General features: G+C 43.3%; 1 protein-coding gene across 2 annotated transcripts in view; it reads left to right on the plus strand.

Moving 5' to 3' along the window:
* Positions 1-22,907, plus strand: part of LOC139376358 (kinesin-1 heavy chain) — a 34,928-nt gene that overhangs the window by 780 nt on the left and 11,241 nt on the right. For both annotated transcript variants that reach the window (XM_071118794.1, XM_071118795.1), the window contains exons 2-14: positions 14,455-14,542; positions 14,747-14,925; positions 15,254-15,302; positions 16,734-16,789; positions 17,087-17,174; positions 17,845-17,969; positions 18,772-18,876; positions 19,136-19,281; positions 19,536-19,684; positions 20,409-20,596; positions 21,097-21,165; positions 21,279-21,485; positions 22,416-22,559. In XM_071118794.1, the coding sequence (XP_070974895.1) occupies positions 14,455-14,542; positions 14,747-14,925; positions 15,254-15,302; positions 16,734-16,789; positions 17,087-17,174; positions 17,845-17,969; positions 18,772-18,876; positions 19,136-19,281; positions 19,536-19,684; positions 20,409-20,596; positions 21,097-21,165; positions 21,279-21,485; positions 22,416-22,559 (1,593 nt within the window). The remainder of the gene's footprint in view (positions 1-14,454; positions 14,543-14,746; positions 14,926-15,253; positions 15,303-16,733; positions 16,790-17,086; positions 17,175-17,844; positions 17,970-18,771; positions 18,877-19,135; positions 19,282-19,535; positions 19,685-20,408; positions 20,597-21,096; positions 21,166-21,278; positions 21,486-22,415; positions 22,560-22,907) is intronic.

Consider the following 22,907-nt stretch of genomic DNA (forward strand, 5'->3'; position numbering starts at 1 on the left):
CCAACGTTACCTGCTAACAACACGTTGCCTTCAAAATAACTGCACATATTTTGAGGTAACACCCAAAATCTGCTGGTATTGAGTTAATTTATCTAACTAGCTAACGTTAGCTTTCAAACCATAGCAATGCTTGAAATTGCTATCTAGTAGTTAGGCCAGTAGAACTGGCAATGGCAAATGAACTAGTTGGTCTAACGTTAGCTACACCCAGCAGCAAATATGTTTCACTAGCTAACTAGTATTAAATATTTAATCAACAAGATCACTGACAAGCGAGCTATGATGATGATGCCCCCTGACCCTAGTTAATTTAGTCAAACAAGACTGCTGTGGGATACAGAACACAGCTCAATACAGCATATCAAGAGCAGAATTCAGATGCAATACATTTCGTTCATTTATAACCACTGACAGTGCATGTGTTTTGTAGCTAGAATTGATTCATTTCATAGTCTGTAGCCTAAAATGGGTTTCTAACATGATGTAGACAAATATATTTCGTAATGATGTTATTGTACTTGGCTACATTAGTTATCTCTGAACATATCTGGTTACAGTTACACCACTGGTCCATTAGTAAATAGATTCTTTGGCCTAATTAGTCATCTCAAATGGCTCCCTGTGTAGTGCACTACTTTTGACCAGGGCCCTATGGGGTGTTCTGTATATAGGGAATAGGGTGCCATTCAAGATGCACACTTGTGATCATAATATAATAGCCATATCTAGCAAAACCAAAGTACCAAAGGCTGGGCCTAATATTGTGTATAAGAGATCATACAAGAGGTTTGGTAGTGATTCCTATGTTGAAGATGTAAAGAACATTTGCTGGTCTGTTGTGTGTAATATGGACTAAGCAGAAACTGCACTTGATGTATTTATGAAATTGATTATTCCAGTTACCAATAAGCATTCAACTATTAAGAAAACGACCTGGCCTTCATTCCTTATTTAATGGAAAAATAAATGGGTTTGAAAGATAAAACAATGTACTCGCCATATAATGCCATATTTCCATATTTGCGCTACAGGCCCTCAGAATAAGAACGATATGAGGAATAACCTTCCTTTGTCATTGTTCAAACAGAGCTTTAACTTTACAATGAAAGAACATAGAGTAACTCCAACGGAACCAGGTTAGAAATAACTGGACTATTCCTCAAATTGACAGTAAAGCAAGACATGAAAAAGGATGGTTAAATATTATATTTTCACCGCAAGATATCCTCCTGTTTCTCATGGACTTTGATGCACTGGACATGCCGCACCAAAGCCAACATCATTAAGTCTATAAAGCTTTTTACTGACAGAAATAAATTGTAGTTCAGTAACTTATTTGCACCGAGTGTGTCCTCACAAATCTTCACCGTCAACCTACCTTTCAACACAGTCAGTGTCTCTTGTTTTCATTTAGGTAGTGCACTATTTAAGCAAAAAGGCACGAGGGGGTGTGGTATATGGTCAATATAACACGGCTAAGGGTGGTTCTTGTGCTCAACGCAGAGTGCCTGGACACAGCCCTTAGCCGTGGTATATTGGCCATATACCACAAACCCCCGAGGTGCATTATTGCTATTATAAACTGTTTACCAACAGAATTAGAGCAGTAAAAAGCAGTTTTGTCATACCCGTGGTATACGGTCTGATATACCACGGCTGTCAGCCAATCAGCATTCAGGGCTCAAACCACCCAGTTTATAAATAATAATAACACACTTTGGTATAGCCTAGTCCTAGGATGGCCTAGATTTGCAGGCTGAATGAAGAATTACATAATTCATGGGAAACACACTCAAGATCAACAGACCTTTGGCGGTTATTACTTACTATATGTCATCATGGCTATTGGCTACTGAAAGGGATGCTCAGTGGGGATATATTTGGGCCAGGGGTGGATCTGTCAAAATAGGCAAGCTGGCCTAGTCCCATCATCCAAGTTGGAAGATAATAATATAGTGTTTCGTAATATAAAATAGATTTAGAAGGTGATGGTTGTCTCCAGTGCTTGTTTTGTTTACATTTTCAGGGCTTGTGACATCACTTTCCCAGCGTATTATCAGCTAGTTATAGGATCTGAGTTTAGGCTTATCTGGCTGTGTAACTAGACTCCACATCTCAATCTGGGCCTAGAGGTGTAAAAAGGACTATCAAATACATTTGATTGATTGATTAGTACCATGACCTCCACTGATGCTACCGTTGTGCTTACAACAGACTACCCATAACCCACCTTCAACACACACACACACACACACACAGAGCACCATGAGAGTGTGCTACTTTTAGCTTTAGCAGTGGAAACTAACAGCAGGAGGAGAAGGGGAAGAGGATTGTAACTGGGAGTAGCCTACTATTCAGGCAGTTATTACCAATGCTATTGCTTAGCAGATAGTTTATGGGGGGGTGGGGGGTTGCTAAAGCACTTGTCCTTCAACCCCTTAGCTACCCCTGCGGCTATTTATTTTGCTCTCTGAGTGATTTTGGATGTATCACAGGCCTATTGATTAGAAGTGTTTGTACATTCAAGACATCAGATTTGCCTAAAGGGTGGAAGACCAAGAAGCCAGTAGTAGTATGTGTGAAAGAGATCACTTCTAAATACTAAAACAATGGTTTCACTGTGTTATCATGATTATCACTGAGTAATCATTGTTTCCGGCTGCAGTGTAGTGGAGGTAACTGGGGCACTGCCTTCCAGACTCATGATGACTTTGAACTGGGGGCTGTGCTTAGGCTGTACTGTTAGTAAGGGGCCTGGCTGACCTGATGTTATGGGTACAGCTACAATACTCGGCTTCAGTGGCAGTCATGAGTTTGGTCCAAATGGCACCCTTTTCCATGTATAGTGCAATACTTTTGACCAGGCTCTGCACGATATAGGGAATAGGGTGCAGTGCACTATAACCAATAGGGTAACAATTGGGACGCAACCTCAGTCTGGCTATGTTGTGTCTGGCTGAACTTTAAGTGTCAAGTCTCGTGACTGACCAGTAGGTCAGGTGATGCCAGGCAGATAACTGTTTATATTTAGAGTCATATTCCTGTAAAGCTTAGAACGGATCTCATGTCAAATGCTGTTGAAGTAATATAGTTACAGGTTCACCAGCCTCATCTTAAGCCCATTCTTGTGGGAAGCTGCTATAGACCACCGAGTGGTAACAGCCAGTATCTGGATAATATGTGTGAAATGCTTGAAAATGTATGCGATAACAACAGAGGTATATTTTCTGTGCGACCTAAATATTGACCGGTTTTCATGAAGCTGTCCACAAGCTTCAAACTGTAACCAGCCTGCAACCTGGTTCAGGTTATCAGTCAACCTACCAGGGTATTTGAAAACAGCACAGGAATTAAATCATCCATATGTATTGGTTACATCTTTACTAATGCTGCAGAAATCTGCTCTAAAGCAGTATCCACATCCATCGGATGTAGTCATCATAATATAATAGCCATATCTAGCGAAACCAAAGTGCCAAAGGCTGGGCCTAATATTGTGTATAAGAGATCATACAAGAGGTTTGGTAGTGATTCCTATGTTGAAGATGTAAAGAACATTTGCTGGTCTGTTGTGTGTAATATGGACTAAGCAGAAACTGCACTTATGAAATTGATTATTCCAGTTACTAATAAGGATTCAGATATTAAGAAAATGACTGTAAAAAGTGTTAAATCCCTGTGGTTTGATGAGGAATTTAAAAATGGTATGGTTGACAGGGACGAGGCAAAAGGAATGACAAATACGTCTGGCTGCACAGCTGATCATCAAATGTAACTTTTTCCACATTTTGTTATGTTACAGCAGGGGTGTCAAAGTCAAATGGACGGAGGGACAAATAAAAAAATCAGCTACAAGACGAGGGCCGGACTGTTCGAATGTTCATTGAAAAATTTTTAAATGACGCATATAGTCTAGTGAACCTAATTGAACCTACTGAAAACCTAACAAATATATTACAATATGATCAGATAAATAAAGCAATATTTTCTTATGGCTCTGTCAGTAATCTTTAATTTTCAACAGACACAAAAGACAAATTTCCTTTATATAAATATCCCCATAACATGAACATTAAATGAAAGAAACCGGTATTCAAGGCACCATCAGTAGACTATATTTTCTATTTTAGCAAAAGTGGGCTAAATTTACTTCAAAGAAAAAACAATAATAGCAATTTTCTATCATCCACTCAACTGAAATATTTTTAAAATATAATTGGATTGAAATACAAAAAAATAAAGTGCAAAAATCTATTAATCAAAAACAACACTTTGTTTAAGGAGAAGTAACATGCAGTGAAAACAAATATTAAATTTTAACTTTTAAACTTGAACTGAGTAAAAACTCTAAATATGTGATTGCACAGTAATGTTCACTTGTTTGAGGTTGAGGGTGATACTTGGTGGTGTCCCATCTTTTCCACAAGTTCATCAATGTTCGGGGTAAGGCTCTGAGCTGAAGAAATCCTCAGAATTGAGTGGAGGTGTTCAGCAGTAAGTCGACTTCTGTGTGATGTTTTGTTCAGGTTCATCAAAGAAAACAGTTGTTCACACAGGTATGTGCTGCCAAACATAGACAACGTTTGAGCAGCCTGGATGCGCAGCTGGGGCATTGTGCCGGGGAGGAAACGGGCGAACTCCGCAGCACCCACTGCCGCATATTTTGCCCTCAGTGCATCATTGCATTGGAGGTCAATCAACTCCATTTGGAGGTTTGGTGGTGAGCTTTCCACGTCAACAGCAAATGGGTTACCGAGCAGTTCCAACCTGCTTTTTTGTGCTTCAAAGTCAGCAAATCGGCGTCGAAAGTCAGCGGCAAGCATACCTATTTTATCAGCCAACTGTGTGCTCGGGAACGCACTGGTAGAGAGCTTCTCTTTCATGGTCTGGCAGCTGGGAAAGTGGCTCAAATTTTCTTTCCGCATCTGCGTCTCCCACAGAGTCAGTTTGGTTTTAAATGCCTTCACTGTACTGTACATATCAGAGATGACACGATCCCGACCCTGCAGCTGCAAGTTTATTGCATTCAGATGACTCGTAATGTCACACAGAAAAGCCATTTCACACAGAAACATTTCGTCTCGGAGTTGTGTTGTGTCTTTCCCTTTGCTGTCCAAGAACAGACAAATCTCCTCACGAAGCTCGAAACATCTTTGAAGCACCTTTCCCTGGCTTAGCCATCGCACCTCTGTGTGATAAGGCAAATCACCATGCTCCGTTTCTAACTCCGTCAGAAATGCCTTGAACTGGCGGTGATTCAAACCTTTGGCTCTGATAAAGTTAACTGTGCGCGTGATGATGCTCATTACATGCTCCATTTTCAAGGCTTTACCGCACAACGCTTCCTGGTGTATGATACAATGATAAGCTGTCAGCTCACCTGTCGCGTTTTCCTCTTGCATCTTTTCCCGTATCTTCGCCACCAGTCCGCTCCTGTGTCCACACATCGCAGGTGCTCCGTCGGTTGTCAAACCCACGAGTTTTTCCCAAGGCAGCTCCATCTCATTTACACATCTTGACACCTCTTCATACAAATCATGCCCCGTAGTTGTGCCATGCATAGGACGTAAAGCCAAAAACTCCTCTGTCACGCTTAGGTTGGAGTCCACTCCGCGGATGAAAATTGACAACTGGGCAATGTCAGAAATGTCGGTGCTCTCATCCACAGCCAAGGAATATGCAATAAAATCTTTTCCCTTTTTCACAAGCTGCTCTTTTAGATTGATGGACAACTGGTCTACTCTCTCGGCAATGGTGTTTCTGCTCAGACTCACATTTAAAAAGAGTTGCCTTTTTTCTGGGCAAACTTCGTCACAAACTTTAATCATGCAGTTTTTGATGAAATCCCCCTCCGTAAATGGCCGGGCTGATTTAGCGATCTCTTCTGCCAAAATAAAACTGGCCTTGACAGCAGCCTGGCCTTGTGATTTGGCTTTTTTGAACAGAGCCTGTCGAGATTTGAGGCCTCGTTTTAATTCCTCTGCCTTTTGTAGCCTTTGTTCCATGTCCATATTCTTGTTTTTGTCCGCGTGTTTCGTTTCATAATGTCGTCTCAGATTATACTCTTTCAGTACCGCCACACTTTCTCCACACAGAAGACACACAGGTTTTCCAGCTACCTTCGTGAACATATACTCCGACTCCCACCTTGTTTGAAACCCCCGGTTCTCAGTATCCACCTTCCGTTTTGCCATTTTTGATGGGTATCTGAAAGTTAATTTTACTGTGATGCTGACGACTGCTGTGCCAATAAATATTGAAATGAAGCAGCCTACTGCTCGGTGCGTCACCTTTGCATTGTGGGAAATGTAGTATTGGTGCGTGTAAAAGATCTGCGGGCTGCCGGCTTGCTGCGGGCCGGTTCTAATAATAAATCAAGATCATCCCAGGGGCCGTAAAAAACCTTCTTGCGGGCCGGATGTGGCCCGCGGGCCTTGACTCTGACATATGTGTGTTACAGCCTTATTCTAAAATTGATTGATCGTTTTTTCCTCTCATCAGTCTACACACAATACCCTATAATGATGAAACAAAAATAGGCTTTTAGAAATTTTGGCTAATTTATGAAAAAATATAAACAGAAATATTCTGTTCACACTGAAGCACCTTTGACAATGATTACAGCCTCGAGTCTTCTTGGGTATGACACTGCAAGCTTGGCACACCTGTATTTGAGTAGTTTTTGCCATTCTTCTCTGAAGATCCTCTCAAGCTCTGTCAGTTTGGATGGGGTGCGTTGCTGCACAGCTATTTTCAGATCTCTCCAGAGATGTTCGATTGGTTCTGACTTCTAAACTTGAAATATTGTTAATCATAAGGTATTCTATGGAAAGGATAATGGCCACTGGTTGTTACACCAGAAGTTAATGGTTATCTGTAGGAGGAATGTATATGGTGTAGTCAAGTAAGGTTGGATATGAGCCAGTGGCTTGGAATGTACTGAGGAAAGGCAATTCATTTTATTTATTTATTTAACCTTTATTTAGTCAGTTAAGACCAAATTCTTAACTACAATGACGGACTACCCCAGCCAAAGCCTAACCCAGACAACGCTGGGCCAATTCTGCGCCTCTTATGGGACTCCCAATCACGGCCGGTTGGATTTGAACTACAGTCTGTAGTGCCTTAAACCGCTGCGCCACTCGGAATAAGGGTTAATAAGGGTGGAGAGCTATGGATGAGTGAGGAATGGGGGCCGAGGTCAGGTCACATTAAGGAAGAAGGAACAGTTTATTACCCACATCACTTAACTTCCTGCCTAGCAATAAAGCTGTAATGTTTAGAGGGAAGGATGAGACTTCACCTAAATTGGGGTATGTATACTTGTGCTGGTGGGAACATGTATTTGTCTGTTCAGCTGTCTGACACATTGGGTGAATAAACTTGGTTTGAGCTTTAATAATCATCTGTGAGTTTTTACTCTGTTAATTTAGAACCTTCCAGGCTCTGGCTTGGCCACTCAAGGACATTCAGAGACTTGTCCCAAAACCACTACTGCATTGTCTTGGCTGTGTGCTTAGGGTCGTTGTCCTGTTGGAAGTGGAACCTTCTCCCCGGTCTGAGGTCCTGAGCGCTGTGGAGCAGGTTTTCATCAAGGATCTCTCTATACTTTGCTCCATTCATCTTTCCCTCAATTCTGACTAGTCTCCCAGTCCCTGCTGCTGAAAAACATCCCCACAGCATGATGCTGCCACCGCAATGCTTCACCGTAGGGATGGTGCCAGGTTTCCTCCAGACATCATGCTTGGCATTCAGGCCAAAGAGTTGAATCTTGGTTTCATCAGACCAGAGAATCTTGTTTCTCATGGTCTGACAGTCTTTAGGTGCCTTTTGGCAAATTCCAAGCGGGCTGTCATGTGCCTTTCACTGAGGAGTGGTTTCCGTCTGGCCACTCTACCATAAAGGCCTGATTGGTGGAGTGCTGCAGAGATGGTTGTCCTTCTGGAAGGTTCGCCCATCTCCACAGCAGAACTCTGGAGCTCTGTCAGAGTGACCATCGGGTTCTTGGTCACCTCCCTGACCAAGGCCCTTCTCCCCGATTACTCAGTTTGGCCGGGCGGCCAGCTCTAGGAAGGGTCTTGGTGGTTCCAAACTTCTTCCATTTAAGAATGGTGGAGGCCACTTTGTTCTTGGGGACCTTCAATGTTCAATGAAAGGTTTTGGTACCCTTCCCCAGATCTGTGCCTCGACATGATCCTGTCTTGGAGCTCTATGGACAATTCCTTCGACCTCATGGCTTGGTTTTTTACATTTCTAAAAACCTATTTTCGCTTTGTCATTATGGGGTATTGCGTGTGGATTGCTGAGGATTTTTTGTGTATTTTATCCATTTTAGAATAAGGCTCTAACGTAACAAAATGTGGGGAAAAATCAAGGTGTCTGAATACTTTCCCAAGGCACTCTATACACACAGCACTGATTACATTGTGGTTATGTGAATTCCAGGACAGATAGTATTTTGACCTTTTGACCATATGAAATGTGACCAACCTGATTCAAGTGTGCTCCATTATTCTGAAGCTGGACAAGTGTCTGGCCACAGCCCCAGCCTTCTGTTACAGCTCATGATATGGTAAAGGGGTTCCCATGATGCTGCTGAACATCAAATCCACGTTGTACGTTGCCTGTGAATGAAGTAAAATATCATCACTCAATAAACCAATTGCAAGATAATTAATGCTCACTACTTTGGAAGTAATTTATATCCTGATAAAGGGACTGTATAGTTACAGAATAGATTCAGGCCCGGTGACGCTGACGCCGTTACTATGCAACCAGCTGTGTACGTTGCTGAATTGTTTTATTTTTTCTTTAACCTTTATTTAACTAGGCAAGTCAGTTAAGAGCAAATTCTTGTTTACAATGACGGCCTACACCGGCCAAACCTGGACGACGCTGGGCCAATTGCCCTTTGGGACTCCCAATCACAGCCGGATGTGATACAGTCTGGAATGGAACCAGGGACTGTGGTGACACCTATTGCACTGAGATGCAGTGACTTAGACCGCTGCGCCACTCGGGAGTGCAAAATGCTTGCTGATGCTGATATTTTTGTTATTTTCTGCCTGAGCTATATTTGTAGTTGACCATCCATTTTTTTTGCTACCATCCATTCATTTTTGCCCTACAAAATAAATGTTAAACTTTGAGAACAGGCATGTTGTTTTGGGTTAGCAGACGAAACCCCCAAATTCTAACTCCCTAACTTGCAAATCCGAGCTAGTTATATCTTTGTCCAAGTTGAAATTAGTTGACTTGCTAGCTAATGTTAGCTAGCCAATTTGAGTTTAAAGATGATTTAAAGAGAGGTATACATCCTATTATTAGCTAGCATCCAAGTGCCTGCCCTAACGTGAGCTATGCACATCTTCCTCTTACATGCTACATCACATGACACGTTAGTTTGATAGATTTAACGAGCGACAGTATCATTCATCTGTGGTATCATAAACTAGCCTGGCCCGCTAGGATTATCAAATCATGTTGTATAACCTAGCAAGCTCGTACCAGCTATCTACTTAGCTAACGTGCTAACCAACACCAGTGGTTTGACGGTTGACAGGCAGCAGAAGAGACCGCGTCGGATGTAGTCCATTCTTGGCCATCTGGCAATGTTGTTGGAATTTTGCACCGACTTTATGGAAGCCAATTTTCACTCCTATTAGCCAAGCAAAATGTGCATGCGTTGGACATATCATATACAGACTTGACTACAAACATCCGCATGGCAGCTGGGCAATTGGCCGTCACTGAAAATAGTGGCCATGTAAGTAATCCATAACTAACCTTCCAGTATGTCATGACGAACTCATTTACAAAACTCACTTTTGGAGGAGACTGACTTTATGACCAAAATTATCCTATTTACACTTTGTAGCCAATTTAGGCGTTTTCATTCATCCTGATAATTACTGCTGGGAGGGCACTGAGACGATCTGGTCTGCCCCCAGATCAAGCCAATGGTCTAGTCCGACGTGGCTGTGTCTGAATGGTTCATGTCCATCTGGTGGATAGGAAGGGGGAGAGAGGAAGGTTTTTGCACAGACAGAACTGGGGCCTTATCTGTCAAGCATTTCAGAGTATGAGTGCTGATCTAGGATCAGGTCCACCCTGTCCATTTAATCTTATTCATTAATATGATGAAAAATGCTAAACTGATCCTAAATCAGCACTCCGACTCTGAGTCACTTTATACAGTTCTTCAAGCTGAACCACCAAAGTGCCTATAATTAAGCAAAAAGGCACGAGGGGGTGTGGTAAATCAAATCAAATCAAATTTTATTTGTCACATACACATGGTTAGCAGATGTTAATGCGAGTGTAGCGAAATGCTTGTGCTTCTAGTTCCGACAATGCAGTAATAACCAACAAGTATTCTAGCTAACAATTCCAAAACTACTACCTTACACTTGTGTGTATAAGGGGATAAAGAATATGTACATAAAGATATATGAATGAGTGATGGTACAGAGCGGCATAGGGAAGATACAGTAGATGGTATTGAGTGCAGTATATACATATGAGATGAGTATGTAAACAAAGTGGCATAGTTAAAGTGGCTAGTGATACATGTATTACATAAAGATGCAGTAGATGATAGAGTACAGTATATACATATGAGATGAATAATGTAGGGTATGTAAACATTATATTAGGTAGCATTGTTTAAAGTGGCTAGTGATATATTTTACATCATTTCCCATCAATTCCCATTATTAAAGTGGCTGGAGTTGAGTCAGTGTGTTGGCAGCAGCCACTCAATGTTAGTGGTGGCTGTTTAACAGTCTGATGGCCTTGAGATAAAAGCTGTTTTTCAGTCTCTCGGTCCCAGCTTTGATGCACCTGTACTGACCTCGCCTTCTGGATGATAGCAGGGTGAACAGGCAGTGGCTCGGGTGGTTGTTGTCCTTGATGGTCTTTATGGCCTTCCTGTGACATCGGGTGGTGTAGGTGTCCTGGAGGGCAGGTAGTTTGCCCCCGGTGATGCGTTGTGCAGACCTCACTACCCTCTGGAGAGCCTTACGGTTGTGGGCGGAGCAGTTGCCGTACCAGGCGGTGATACAGCCCGACAGGATGCTCTCGATTGTGTATCTGTAGAAGTTTGTGAGTGCTTTTGGTGACAATCCGAATTTCTTCAGCCTCCTGAGGTTGAAGAGGCGCTGCTGTGCCTTCTTCACGATGCTGTCTGTGTGGGTGGACCAATTCAGTTTGTCTGTGATGTGTACGCCGAGGAACTTAAAACTTACTACCCTCTCCACTACTGTTCCATCGATGTGGATAGGGGGGTGTTCCCTCTGCTGTTTCCTGAAGTCCACAATCATCTCCTTAGTTTTGTTGAGTGTGAGGTTATTTTCCTGACACCACACTCCGAGGGCCCTCACCTCCTCCCTGTAGGCCGTCTCGTCGTTGTTGGTAATCAAGCCTACCACTGTTGTGTCGTCCGCAAACTTGATGATTGAGTTGGAGGCGTGCGTGGCCACGCAGTCGTTGGTGAACAGGGAGTACAGGAGAGGGCTCAGAACGCACCCTTGTGGGGCCCCAGTGTTGGGAATCAGTGGGGTGGAGATGTTGTTGCCTACCCTCACCACCTGGGGGCGGCCCGTCAGGAAGTCCAGTACTCAGTTGCACAGGGCGGGGTCGAGACCCAGGGTCTCGAGCTTGATGACGAGCTTGGAGGGCACTATGGTGTTAAATGCCGAGCTGTAGTCGATGAACAGCATTCTCACATAGGTATTCCTCTTGTCCAGATGGGTTAGGGCAGTGTGCAGTGTGGTTGAGATTGCATCGTCTGTGGACCTATTTGGGCGGTAAGCAAATTGGAGTGGGTCTAGGGTGTCAGGTAGGGTGGAGGTGATATGGTCCTTGACTAGTCTCTCAAAGCACTTCGTGATGACGGAAGTGAGTGCTACGGGGCGGTAGTCGTTTAGCTCAGTTACCTTAGCTTTCTTGGGAACAGGAACAATGGTGGCCCTCTTGAAGCATGTGGGAACAACAGACTGGGATAGCTAAGGGCTGTTCTTATGCACGCAACGCAGAGTGCCTGGATACAGCCCTTAGACGTGGTATATTGGCCATAAACCACAAACCCCTGAGGTGCCTTATTGCTATTATAAACTGGTTACCAATGTAATTAGAGCAGTAAAAATAAATGTTTTGTCATACCCATGGTATATGGTCTGATATACCACGGCTGTCAGCCAATCAGCATTCAGGGCATGAACCACTCAGTTTAATACCCTCTGTGGTTGACTTTTTAAATGTATTCTTATGTCCATTATTGCCATCTCATTAGAATGGTATGTGCTTTGTTTTCTCCCTCCGCACAGCTCTCCGAATTGGCACCTTATTCCCTACATAATGCACTACTTTTTACCATAGCACTATATAGGGAATAGGGTGCCATTTGGGACACAGACCATATTTGATGTAGGCTACCTAGCTCATTAGGCCAGAGCTGCAGAGCTGAAGCCCAGAGCTGTGGGAGTGGGGAGACGAGAGCCACAGCACTATTCTGCATCCCAAATGGCACCCTATCCCATATATATTACACTACGTTGACCAGCTCGCTATATTGGTTATCTCTTGTGGACAGACTACGTAAACATGAACATGAAAATGATCTGACCAAATTACGGAAGATTTTAGTTCTGGGATAACCGAGATTAATACTGTATATACAGTACGAGTCAAAAGTTTGGACACGCCTACTCATTCCAGGGTGTTTCTTTATTTGTATTGGCATTCTCTCAACCAGCTTCATGAAGAATGCTTTTCCAACAGTCTTGAAGAAGTTCCAACATGCTGATCACTTGTTGGCTGCTTTTCCTTCACTCTGCGGTCCAACTCATCCCAAACAATTTCAATTGGGTTGAGGTTGGGTGATTGTGGAGGTCAGGTCATCTGATGCAGCACTCCATTACTCTCCTTGGTCAAATAGCCTTTACACAGCCTGGAGATGTGTTTTGGTTCATTGTCCTGTTGAAAAACAAATGATAGTCCCACTAAGTGTAAAACAGATCGGATGGTGTATCGCTGCAGAATGCTGTGGTAGCCATGCTGGTTAAGTGTGCCTTGAATTCTAAATAAATCACAGACAGTGTCACCAGAAAATCACCCCCACACAATCACTTCTCCTCCTCCGTGCTTCACGGTGGGAACCACACATGCGGAGGTGATCCGTTCGTACAACGAGTAGGTGCACATATCTGTCTCGCCTACTCTGCGTCTCACAAAGACATGGCGGTTGGAACCAAAAATCTCAAATTTGGACTCATAAGACCAAAGGGCAGATGTTCACCGGTCTAATGTCCATTGCTCATGTTTCTTGGCCCAAGCAAGTCTCTTCTTCTTATTGGTGTCCTTCAGTAGTGGTTTCTTTGCAGCATTTCGACCACGCAGTCTAATCTGAACAGGTTGATGTTGAGATGTCAGTTACTCTGTGAAGCATTTATTTGGGCTGAAATCTGAGGTGCAGTTAACTGTAATGAACTTATCCTCTGTAGCAGAGGTAATTCTGGGTCTTCCTTTCCTGTGGCGGTCCTCATGAGAGACAGTTTCATCATAGCGCTTGATGGTTTTTGTGACTGCACTTGAAGAAATTTGAAAAGTTCTTGAAATTTTCCGCATTGACTGACCTCCATGTCTGACTGACCTCCAAGTAATGGACTGTCGCTTCTCTTTGCTTATTTGAGCTGTTTGAGCTATAATATGGACTTGGTCTTTTACCAAATAGGGCTATCTTCTGCATACCACCCCTACCTTGTCACAAAACAACTGATTGTCTCAAACGCATTAAGATGGAAAGAAATTCCACAAATTAAGTTTTAACAAGGCATACCTGTTAATTTTAATGCATTCCAGGTGACTACCTCATGAAGCTGGTTGAGAGAAGGCCAATGGTGTGCAAAGCCAACATCACGGCAAAGGGTGGCTACTTTGAAGAATCTAAAATCTAAAATGCAATTTGTTTAACACTTTTTGGTTACTACATGATTATTTCATTGTTTTGATGTCTTCACTATTATTATACAATGTAGAAAATAGTCTAAATAAATCAAAACCCTGGAATGAGTAGGTGTCCAAACTTTTACCTGGTACTTTAGGTAATAGCTTGCCTTTTGGGACGTAGCATGGGTTAACATTCCGTGGAGGCTCACCAGGGGTTTATTGGGCTGTGTGTGTGTGGAGTTGATCATGGCGTTGTTTTAACAGAGTGGTGGGGTTTTGCATTTGTTGGTGGTTATAATGAGCTTTTTCTGTTGAAGAGAGCTGTGTGTCTTGGGTGTGCATGTGAGAGCAGATTGATACCTTTTTGATAGCTCATTTGGATGGTATAGCCCCTTACTGTGGCACACTTTGTGGGCTTCATCTTGATTTCAGCTGTGCTTAAATTGAATGTCAGACAGGTTGTTAAATTCATTCTCTAATCTCTCGCGCTCTCTCTCTCTCTCTCAGAGCAAACCGTTCCAGTTTGACAGAGTGTTCCAGCCCAATACGACACAGGAGCAAGTATACAACGCCTGCGCCCAGAAGATCGTCAAAGGTGAGCTCTCCTCATTCACTGTTTTGTTGTGTTTTGTTAATGTGTCCATGCACAAACCCGAGGAGAAAGAGGAGTAATTTTGCAGTGACTACTGCCTTCTGGCTGTCTATTGGGTTTCTTTTTGTGTATTTCTGTGACAGGGGTTGAGTACAGAAGACACATATCTGTCTTGTACGAATGAATAAAGTAGTCTTCTTCTTTCAGATGTTCTGGAGGGGTACAACGGGACAATATTTGCATACGGACAGACATCTTCCGGCAAAACACACACGATGGAGGGTAACCTCCATGACACAGATGGAATGGGGATCATCCCCAGGATAGTGCAGGACATCTTTAACTACATCTATTCCATGGACGAGAACCTGGAGTTCCACATCAAGGTAGGTACTGGTTAGTACTCTACAAATACATCCCCCTGCTTGCCTCCTCAATTGCACTCTTTTCCCTAGATAGTGCACTACTTTTGTCAGAGCCCATAGTTTCTGGTCAAAAGTAGTGCATTATGTAGGGAATAGAGTGCCATTTTGGGATGCAGATTTGTTCTGTCCAATTAGAACAACTCTTCCTACTCTCCATAGGCAGCGTGCTAACCTTGAATTGCCGCAGCTAGTTCAAAGACACTCCGTAGAATCACTTCACGGGTTTTTAAAACCTATTGGTTTCTCTATGTGGGATCTCTGCTAATAAGAGCTGACTCTTCTTTTCCAGGTTTCGTATTTTGAAATTTACTTGGACAAGATTCGGGACCTCTTGGATGGTAATGTCCCAGGCAGAGCCACTATCCCAATGGCACCCTTTTCCCTACTTTTGACCAAGGCTCTCTGGTGAAAAGTAGTGTACTACGTAGGGAATGGGGTGCCATTTGGAACACACATTGTATAGCGTGCCTCTCTTTTTGGCTCGTGGCCATGCTACAGTAGTGTGGATAATTAGCTAGTTCACATAACGATCTGTTGAAAGGCTACGTAGAGCTTATCTAATGAATGAAAATGTGCATATTGAAAGAGGAAAAGAGTGAAAATGTTACTGATATTGGAATGAATATTCAGTTCATTTTTTGACTGATAAGAAAGAATGTCTGCATATTAGTACGTTAATATGCTGTATCTGGATCTGCCATTATGTAAATTCTCCCCACCCAGTTTGAGCATGAGGTTTCTTCACACGCTATGGCTGCATTTTAACAGGCAGCCCAATTCTGATCTTTTCCCCAATTATTGGCAAAAAAGCTGATCTGATTGGTCAAAAGATCAATTAGTGGAAACAAGTCAGAATTAGTCTGCCTGTGTAAACGCTGTCAAGGATACTTAAATGGCTAATTCAGGGGTCTCCAACCTTTTCTAGCATGACAGCTACTTTAAAAAAGAAATCAACATGTCATGAGCAACATTTTTTTTTCTCTCTCCTGGAACTCTTCCCCGGGTCCTTAGTGTACATGAGAAAGTAGTGTTTTCTGTCAATATACCTAGTAAAATAATGGTTAATAAACAACTCTCAAGGGGGGCCCTATACAATCTGGATTGTTTTTTTTTTTACCCAAATTATTTTGTATATTGGTTTTTCACTCTCAAAATTACAATTGTTCATAGAGAAGCAATGAAATTGTATGTTCTGAGTCCATGTCAATGCTTAAATCATATTCGAATACCATTTTATTTTAGGTCTGTTGTGTAATTCCCCTTTAATTGCACATCTGACCCTTTAATTGCGCATCTAGCGAGTACGGAATGTGCAGTCTAATGTGCTGGTCTAGTAACACTGCTGCTAATTTCATAGCAAAGTTTGCAAATAACAGATACAAATGATATACTTACTGCCAGGTAAACCCTACTTTGCAGTTAACATTTAATTGAGAAGGTTTTGAGGAAGTATTTCTGTCTGCACACAAGATGGTTATCACATCAACTGGCTACACACGGAGTGACAGGCAAACGCGCGCACCACACAGACAGACGGTGGCAATATGGCTGGAAATGATTTGGCAAATAGTGTGTTAGGTTTGGCTTTTTAAGCTAATATGTGAGATTTGTTTATGACAGTTTGCGGTGGAACACGTGAATATTGCATATACTTTTAGAATTGTTTGGCGAGCTACTCATAGGTGGGCTGCGAGCAACTGGTAGCTGGCGATCGACCTGTTAGAGACCATTAGGATAATGAAATGTATGTTTCCTTCTCTCTTCTCCAGTGTCAAAGACGAACCTGTCGGTGCACGAAGACAAAAACAGAGTTCCCTATGTCAAGGTGAGGCTTCAACCCAGGGATGAACTAACTACCCCTCGCCCATTCAACTGTCACAGAGTTAGACCGCAGCCACCTAATAACAGAAGACATGAAGGTGTCACCTGACCTTGTTAATGTAGCTTTTCCCTATGAAAAGACACATTCTCTGAAGATGTGTACGCACGCACTAGTGCAAGTCGTTCTGAATAAAAGCATTTGTTGAAATGACATTTATTATTGTTATTATTATGTTATTATATTTAGAATTTATCAGATGGCCCAGTGTCACATCATTGTTTTGTTTTTTTTTGCCCACAGGGATGCACTGAGAGATTTGTCTGCAGCCCAGATGAAGTCATGGACACCATCGACGAAGGAAAATCTAACAGACACGTAGCAGTTACAAGTAAGAGACCGCACCAAATGGCGCCCTATTCCTTTTATAGTGCACTACTTTTGATCAATCCCCATAGGGCTCTGGTATGGGCCCTGGTCAAAAGTAGTGCACTATAAAGGGAATAGAGTACCTTATGGGACGCATCCCAAAGCACCAACCCTGAGCCTCACTTATCTTGTGTCCATTTCAATGCCATATTCTTTGCCGAAATGGTTCCTCTGTCTTTAATGTTACCTGATACGCCTCAATAGGTCATTGAGTTCGATTTTCTTTTTGTTCTGATTTAAGAAATGGTGCTCAATGATTTCTCACGCTACCCTGGTCCCAGATCCATTTCTGCTCTCTTAACGACTCGTCACGCATCGCCACGCCAAACATGGCATGACAATTCCATAAAGTAGTTGTCAAGAGAGCACAAACAGATCTAGCATCCAGGCTATTCTCACGCATGTGTCAGAGCTCTGGTTACCGTAACCGACTCATCCCATCAAATCAAACCAATCTACTGTATACCATAAGAAACAGTGTGCCACATACTACATGATCATACACTCTGTCTGTAGTGTATATTCATTCCCTTTATAGTGCACTACTTTTGAGGGTTCTGGTCTATGTAGGGAATGGGGTGCCATATAAATGCCTGTTCAGTGCTGATCCCAGATGTGTTGTCTTGCTGTAGATATGAATGAGCACAGCTCCAGAAGTCACAGTATCTTCCAGATCAACGTGAAGCAGGAGAACACTGCTACTGAGCAGAAACTCAGCGGAAAGCTCTACCTCGTCGACCTGGCTGGAAGTGAAAAGGTTGGAAAAGCCTTCGCACGTCTGAGTTAGCTTGTTGCATGGGCGTGGGAATAAACAATGATATTAGGGGAGAGAAACCTGAACACTGCTCTTTCGTGTTCTGATGACGGCTGAGGGAGATACCGTTATGTAATCTTAATAAAGGTATACTGGCAAGAGCAGTCGCTCTCTCTCTCGCTCTCTCTCGCTCTCTCTCGCTCTCTCTCTCGCTCTCTCTCTCGCTCTCTCTCTCGCTCTCTCTCTCGCTCTCTCTCTCGCTCTCTCTCTCGCTCTCTCTCTCGCTCTCTCTCTCGCTCTCTCTCTCGCTCTCTCTCTGTCTCTCTCTCTCTGTCTCTCTCTCTCTGTCTCTCTCTCTGTCTCTCTGTCTCTCTCTCTCTGTCTCTCTCTCTGTCTCTCTGTCTCTCTCTCTCTGTCTCTCTCTCTCTGTCTCTCTCTCTGTCTCTCTCTCTGTCTCTCTCTCTGTCTCTCTCTCTGTCTCTCTCTCTGTCTCTCTCTCTGTCTCTCTCTCTGTCTCTCTCTGTCTCTCTCTCTCTCTCTCTCGCTCTCGCTCTCTCACACTTAGTCCCCTCTGCTACATGGTAGAAATGGAAAAAAGATTTCCATCTCTGAGCAAATGCACATAGCCCATCTGTCTTTTCCCGGTTCGCTAATGTTGTTATTAATGTTTAATGTCATTCAGACCACATGCTTGACCCGTGATAATATACTATCAAGACCTCTTAAGGACTCTGTTGCAAAGAAAGTGTTACTGTTCAAGTCCTCCATCTTACCAGAAGGTCCCTGTCTGTCTCTTTCCTCCCAGGTCAGCAAGACGGGAGCAGAGGGTGCCGTGTTGGATGAGGCCAAGAACATCAACAAGTCTCTGTCATCACTGGGCAATGTCATTTCAGCCCTGGCCGAAGGGTCTGTGAGTACTTCTCTACTTTGACGGATATTATGACTGGCGGTTCGTGTTCATTCAGTGCAAAGACTCGTAGAAGTCTTTAAGAGGTAAAAGTACATGTACCTCAAGGCAAGGTTTTGGTTCAAGCTGATTCAAACTTGTCTAATTCTACACCTTTTATTTGAATCATAAATTGGTTTGTTTTGTTTCACAACCTGGAGGCAATTCTATTGTTGTTTCTCTTAATGAATTTTCTTTGTTTGTTTGGTCTGCTTTGTTTCAGGGCTATATCCCATACAGAGACAGTAAAATGACCAGAATCCTTCAGGATTCTTTGGGGGGAAACTGTAGGACCACCATTGTCATCTGCGCCTCCCCCTCCGCCTACAACGAGTCGGAAACCAAGTCCACTCTCATGTTCGGTCAGAGGTGGGCACGCTCACTAGCTCTTAAAGGACAGTTCACTCAAAACAATCTTTTCAGTAGTCCACTGTTGATACAATCCCCCAAAAAGTGTGCATGTCAGCCGTCACATTTTCAGTACAGAGCAAAACTTGTGATGATGAGTTTTACATCATATGAAGAAAAAAACGAGTTACCAACAGTCACTATTTAGTGAGCTATTCAGGGCTGTTGAATTAGAATATGGTGTAAAGCCTTGGTCCTGTTTGTGATGTTCCCAGAGCGAAGACCATTAAGAACACCGTGTGTGTGAACGTGGAGCTGACGGCAGAACAGTGGAAGAAGAAGTACGAGAGGGAGAAGGAGAAGGGAAAGGCCTTGAGGAACACCATCACCTGGCTGGAGAATGAACTCAACCGCTGGAGGAACGGTGAGGAGGAGAGGACATTCACCTGCGCTGAGTCCCATATGGCATCCTGCGCTACTTTTGACCAGGGCCTACAAAACGTTGACACCATTGACAGCCCATAGGGCTCTGGTCAAAAGTAGCGCACTATATAGTGAATAGGGCGCCATTTGGGACGCACACCGGAGGTTTGGGCATCACTCTTCACATAATGGTCTCATTTTAGCTGAGTGGCTGCATCATTCACTGGAAACCATCTGCACTGAGGGGAAAGACTCCATCCCCCTCCAGCTTCATCCAAAACATGTATTCATTATAAATTATTAAAATAATCCTCCCTCCCGAACACGACACCAAACGTACACATGTACGCACGCACCCACACGCATGTTGACCATGCAAACCTGGGCCGTGTTTAATGGGTGCAAACCGGAAGAAAGCCACTCTGTTGTGAACAGTCTCGCTACGTTATGCCTTACCTTAATGAACAAGATCTGCTGTTCTACTAGGTCTGTGCTGTACAGTAAAGGCCTTGCAGGGTGTCTGTCACCTCTCTGGGGTAAAGTTTTCCCTAGGTACAGATCTAGGATCAGATTTCCCTCCACCAATCCTAACCTTAACCATTAGTGGGGAAAATGCAAAACTGACTGAAACTGACTGACGTTCTGACAAAACTGACTGAACTTCTAGAAGCAACTTCATCCTACTCCTGTCTGAGCTTTCTGTGTCACCACGCTGCCCGCTGCAGGGGAGAGTGTGCCGGTGGACGAGCAGTTTGACAAGGAGAAGGCTCAAGCTGAGGTGCTGGCCCTGGACAATGTGCCCAACGACAAGCCTGCCTCTACCCCCAACATGCCCCAGCTCCGTCTGACTGACGCTGAGAAGGACACGTGTGAGGTGGAGCTGGCCAAGCTCTATAAGCAGCTGGATGATAAGGTGAGAGAGACCTGCCACAGAGCGCGTGTGTGTGTGTGTGTGTGTGTGTGTGTGTGTGTGTGTGTGTGTGTGTGTGTGTGAGCTCATCTTTGAAATGACCGCTTCTGTGACAGCATGGGCAGGGCCGTTGACGGCTATCTCCAAAATGGGCCAATTGCACCCTCGTTCCAACTCAAGGGTGAAACCGGTCACAGAACCTCCAGTCCTGTAGGAACAGAACAGCCAGCCACCCTGTGGTCATAGAGATCACAGCGTGGAACAGTCAATGGTTGAATTCAGAGAGGGTACTGTGCTTGAGCGACAGCAGGCTCTGAGGTTATTTGCAGCAGTCTTCTCTCAGAAACACCGCCATGGACTCCCGTGTTAACCACTTCATTTTGAAGGTAGACAATGCTCAAACTGAGGCCAAAATGTAGACAGACTTGATTGTTTCAACTTCCAGTTTGAGCCCTGTTTTAAATGAGTGTGATGCTAACCATGTCCTCTATCTGTGTGTCCAGGATGATGAGATCAACCAGCAGAGCCAGCTGGCAGAGAAGCTCAAGCAGCAGATGCTGGACCAGGAGGAGGTGAGTTTGTCTGTTCCCAAATGGCACCCTTTTCCCTATATAGTGCAGTACTTTTAACCAGAGCCCTATGGGTTGAATCATAAAATGGATTCAAAACATGTTTGTATTTGTAGCTACTGGCGTCGTCTCGGCGCGACCACGATAACCTGCAGTCAGAGCTGAACCGCCTGCAGGCTGAGAACGAGGCTTCCAAGGATGAGGTGAAGGAGGTTCTGCAGGCATTGGAGGAGCTGGCTGTTAACTATGACCAGAAAAGCCAGGAGGTCGAGGACAAGACCAAGGAGTTTGAGATGGTCAGCGATGAGCTCAACCAGAAATCGGTGAGACAATGTCCCTCATTGTCCCTGCTCATGAGTAGAGAGCTGTCTGTGTCAGATTCATTGTGATGCTTTCTAGGATCTGCATGTCATTTTTTCCTGGTCACTTCAATATATTCTTATAATATTTTAAATACAGTTCCAGTCAAAAGTTTGGACACACCTACTCATTCAAGGGTTTTTCTTTATTTTGACTACATTGCAGAATAATAGTGAAGACATCAAAACTATGAAATAACACATGGAATCATGTAGTAACCAAAAAAGTGTTAAACAAATCCAAATATATTTTTGATTTTAGCCACCCTTTGCCTTGATGACAGCTTTGCACACTCTTGGCATTTTCTCAACCAGTTTCATGAGGTAGTCACCTGGAATGTATTTCAATCAATAGGTGTTAAAAGTTCATTTGTGGAATTTCTTTCCTTCTTAATGCGTTTGAGCCAATCAGTTGTGTTGTGACAAGGTATGGGAGGTATACAGAAGATAGCCCTATTTTTTAAAAGACCAACTCCATATGGCAAGAACAGCTCAAATAAGCAAAGATAAACGACAGTCCATCGTTACTTAACGACATGAAGGTCAGTCATTCCGGAAAATGTCAAGAACTTTGAACGTTTCTTCAAGTGCAGTCGCAAAAACCATCAAGCGCTATGATTTATTTAGAATTCAATATAGTATATTATATTTTCAATATATTTTGATTTGTTTAACACTTTTTTGGTTACTACATGATTCCATGTGTTATTTCATAGTTTTGATGTCTTCACTATTATTCTGCAATGTAGAAAACAGTCAAAATAAAGAAAAACCCTTGAATGAGTAGGTGTGTCCAAACTTTTGACTGGTACTGTATGTCCGTCATTGGCCCTTTTTTGCCCCTAATATTTAGGAAATGTTCTTGCCAAAACGTTTTTCTCTTTCTCTCTCCAGAGCGTCCTGACGTCCATTGACTCTGAGCTGCAGAAACTGAAGGACATGAGCAACCACCAGAAGAAGAGGGTCTCTGAGATGATGTCATCACTACTGAAAGACCTGGCAGAGATTGGCATCGCCGTGGGCAGCACCGAGATCAAGGTAAAAGGACATGACACATCACCACATGACACTCCAAAGATGGGCATTATTTTATTGGCAACTGAAGGAAATGTTTAATGTCATTTTCTCCAATCACTCACTTTACATCAGCCGATGTCACGAAGTGCAATACAGAACCCCAGCCTAAAACCCCAAACAGCAAGCAATGCAGATGTAGAAGCACGGTGGCTAGGAAAAACTCTCTAGAAAAGCAGAAACCTAGAGATGAACCAGGCTTTGAGGAGTGGCCAGTCCTCAAATAATAATAATCACAGTGATTGTAGAGGGTGCAACAGGTCAGCACCTCAGGAGTAAATGTCAGTTGGCTTTTCATAGCCGAACATTCAC

The sequence above is a fragment of the Oncorhynchus clarkii genome, chromosome 20 (assembly GCF_045791955.1).
Source record: "Oncorhynchus clarkii lewisi isolate Uvic-CL-2024 chromosome 20, UVic_Ocla_1.0, whole genome shotgun sequence".
NCBI classification, from domain to species: domain Eukaryota; kingdom Metazoa; phylum Chordata; class Actinopteri; order Salmoniformes; family Salmonidae; genus Oncorhynchus; species Oncorhynchus clarkii.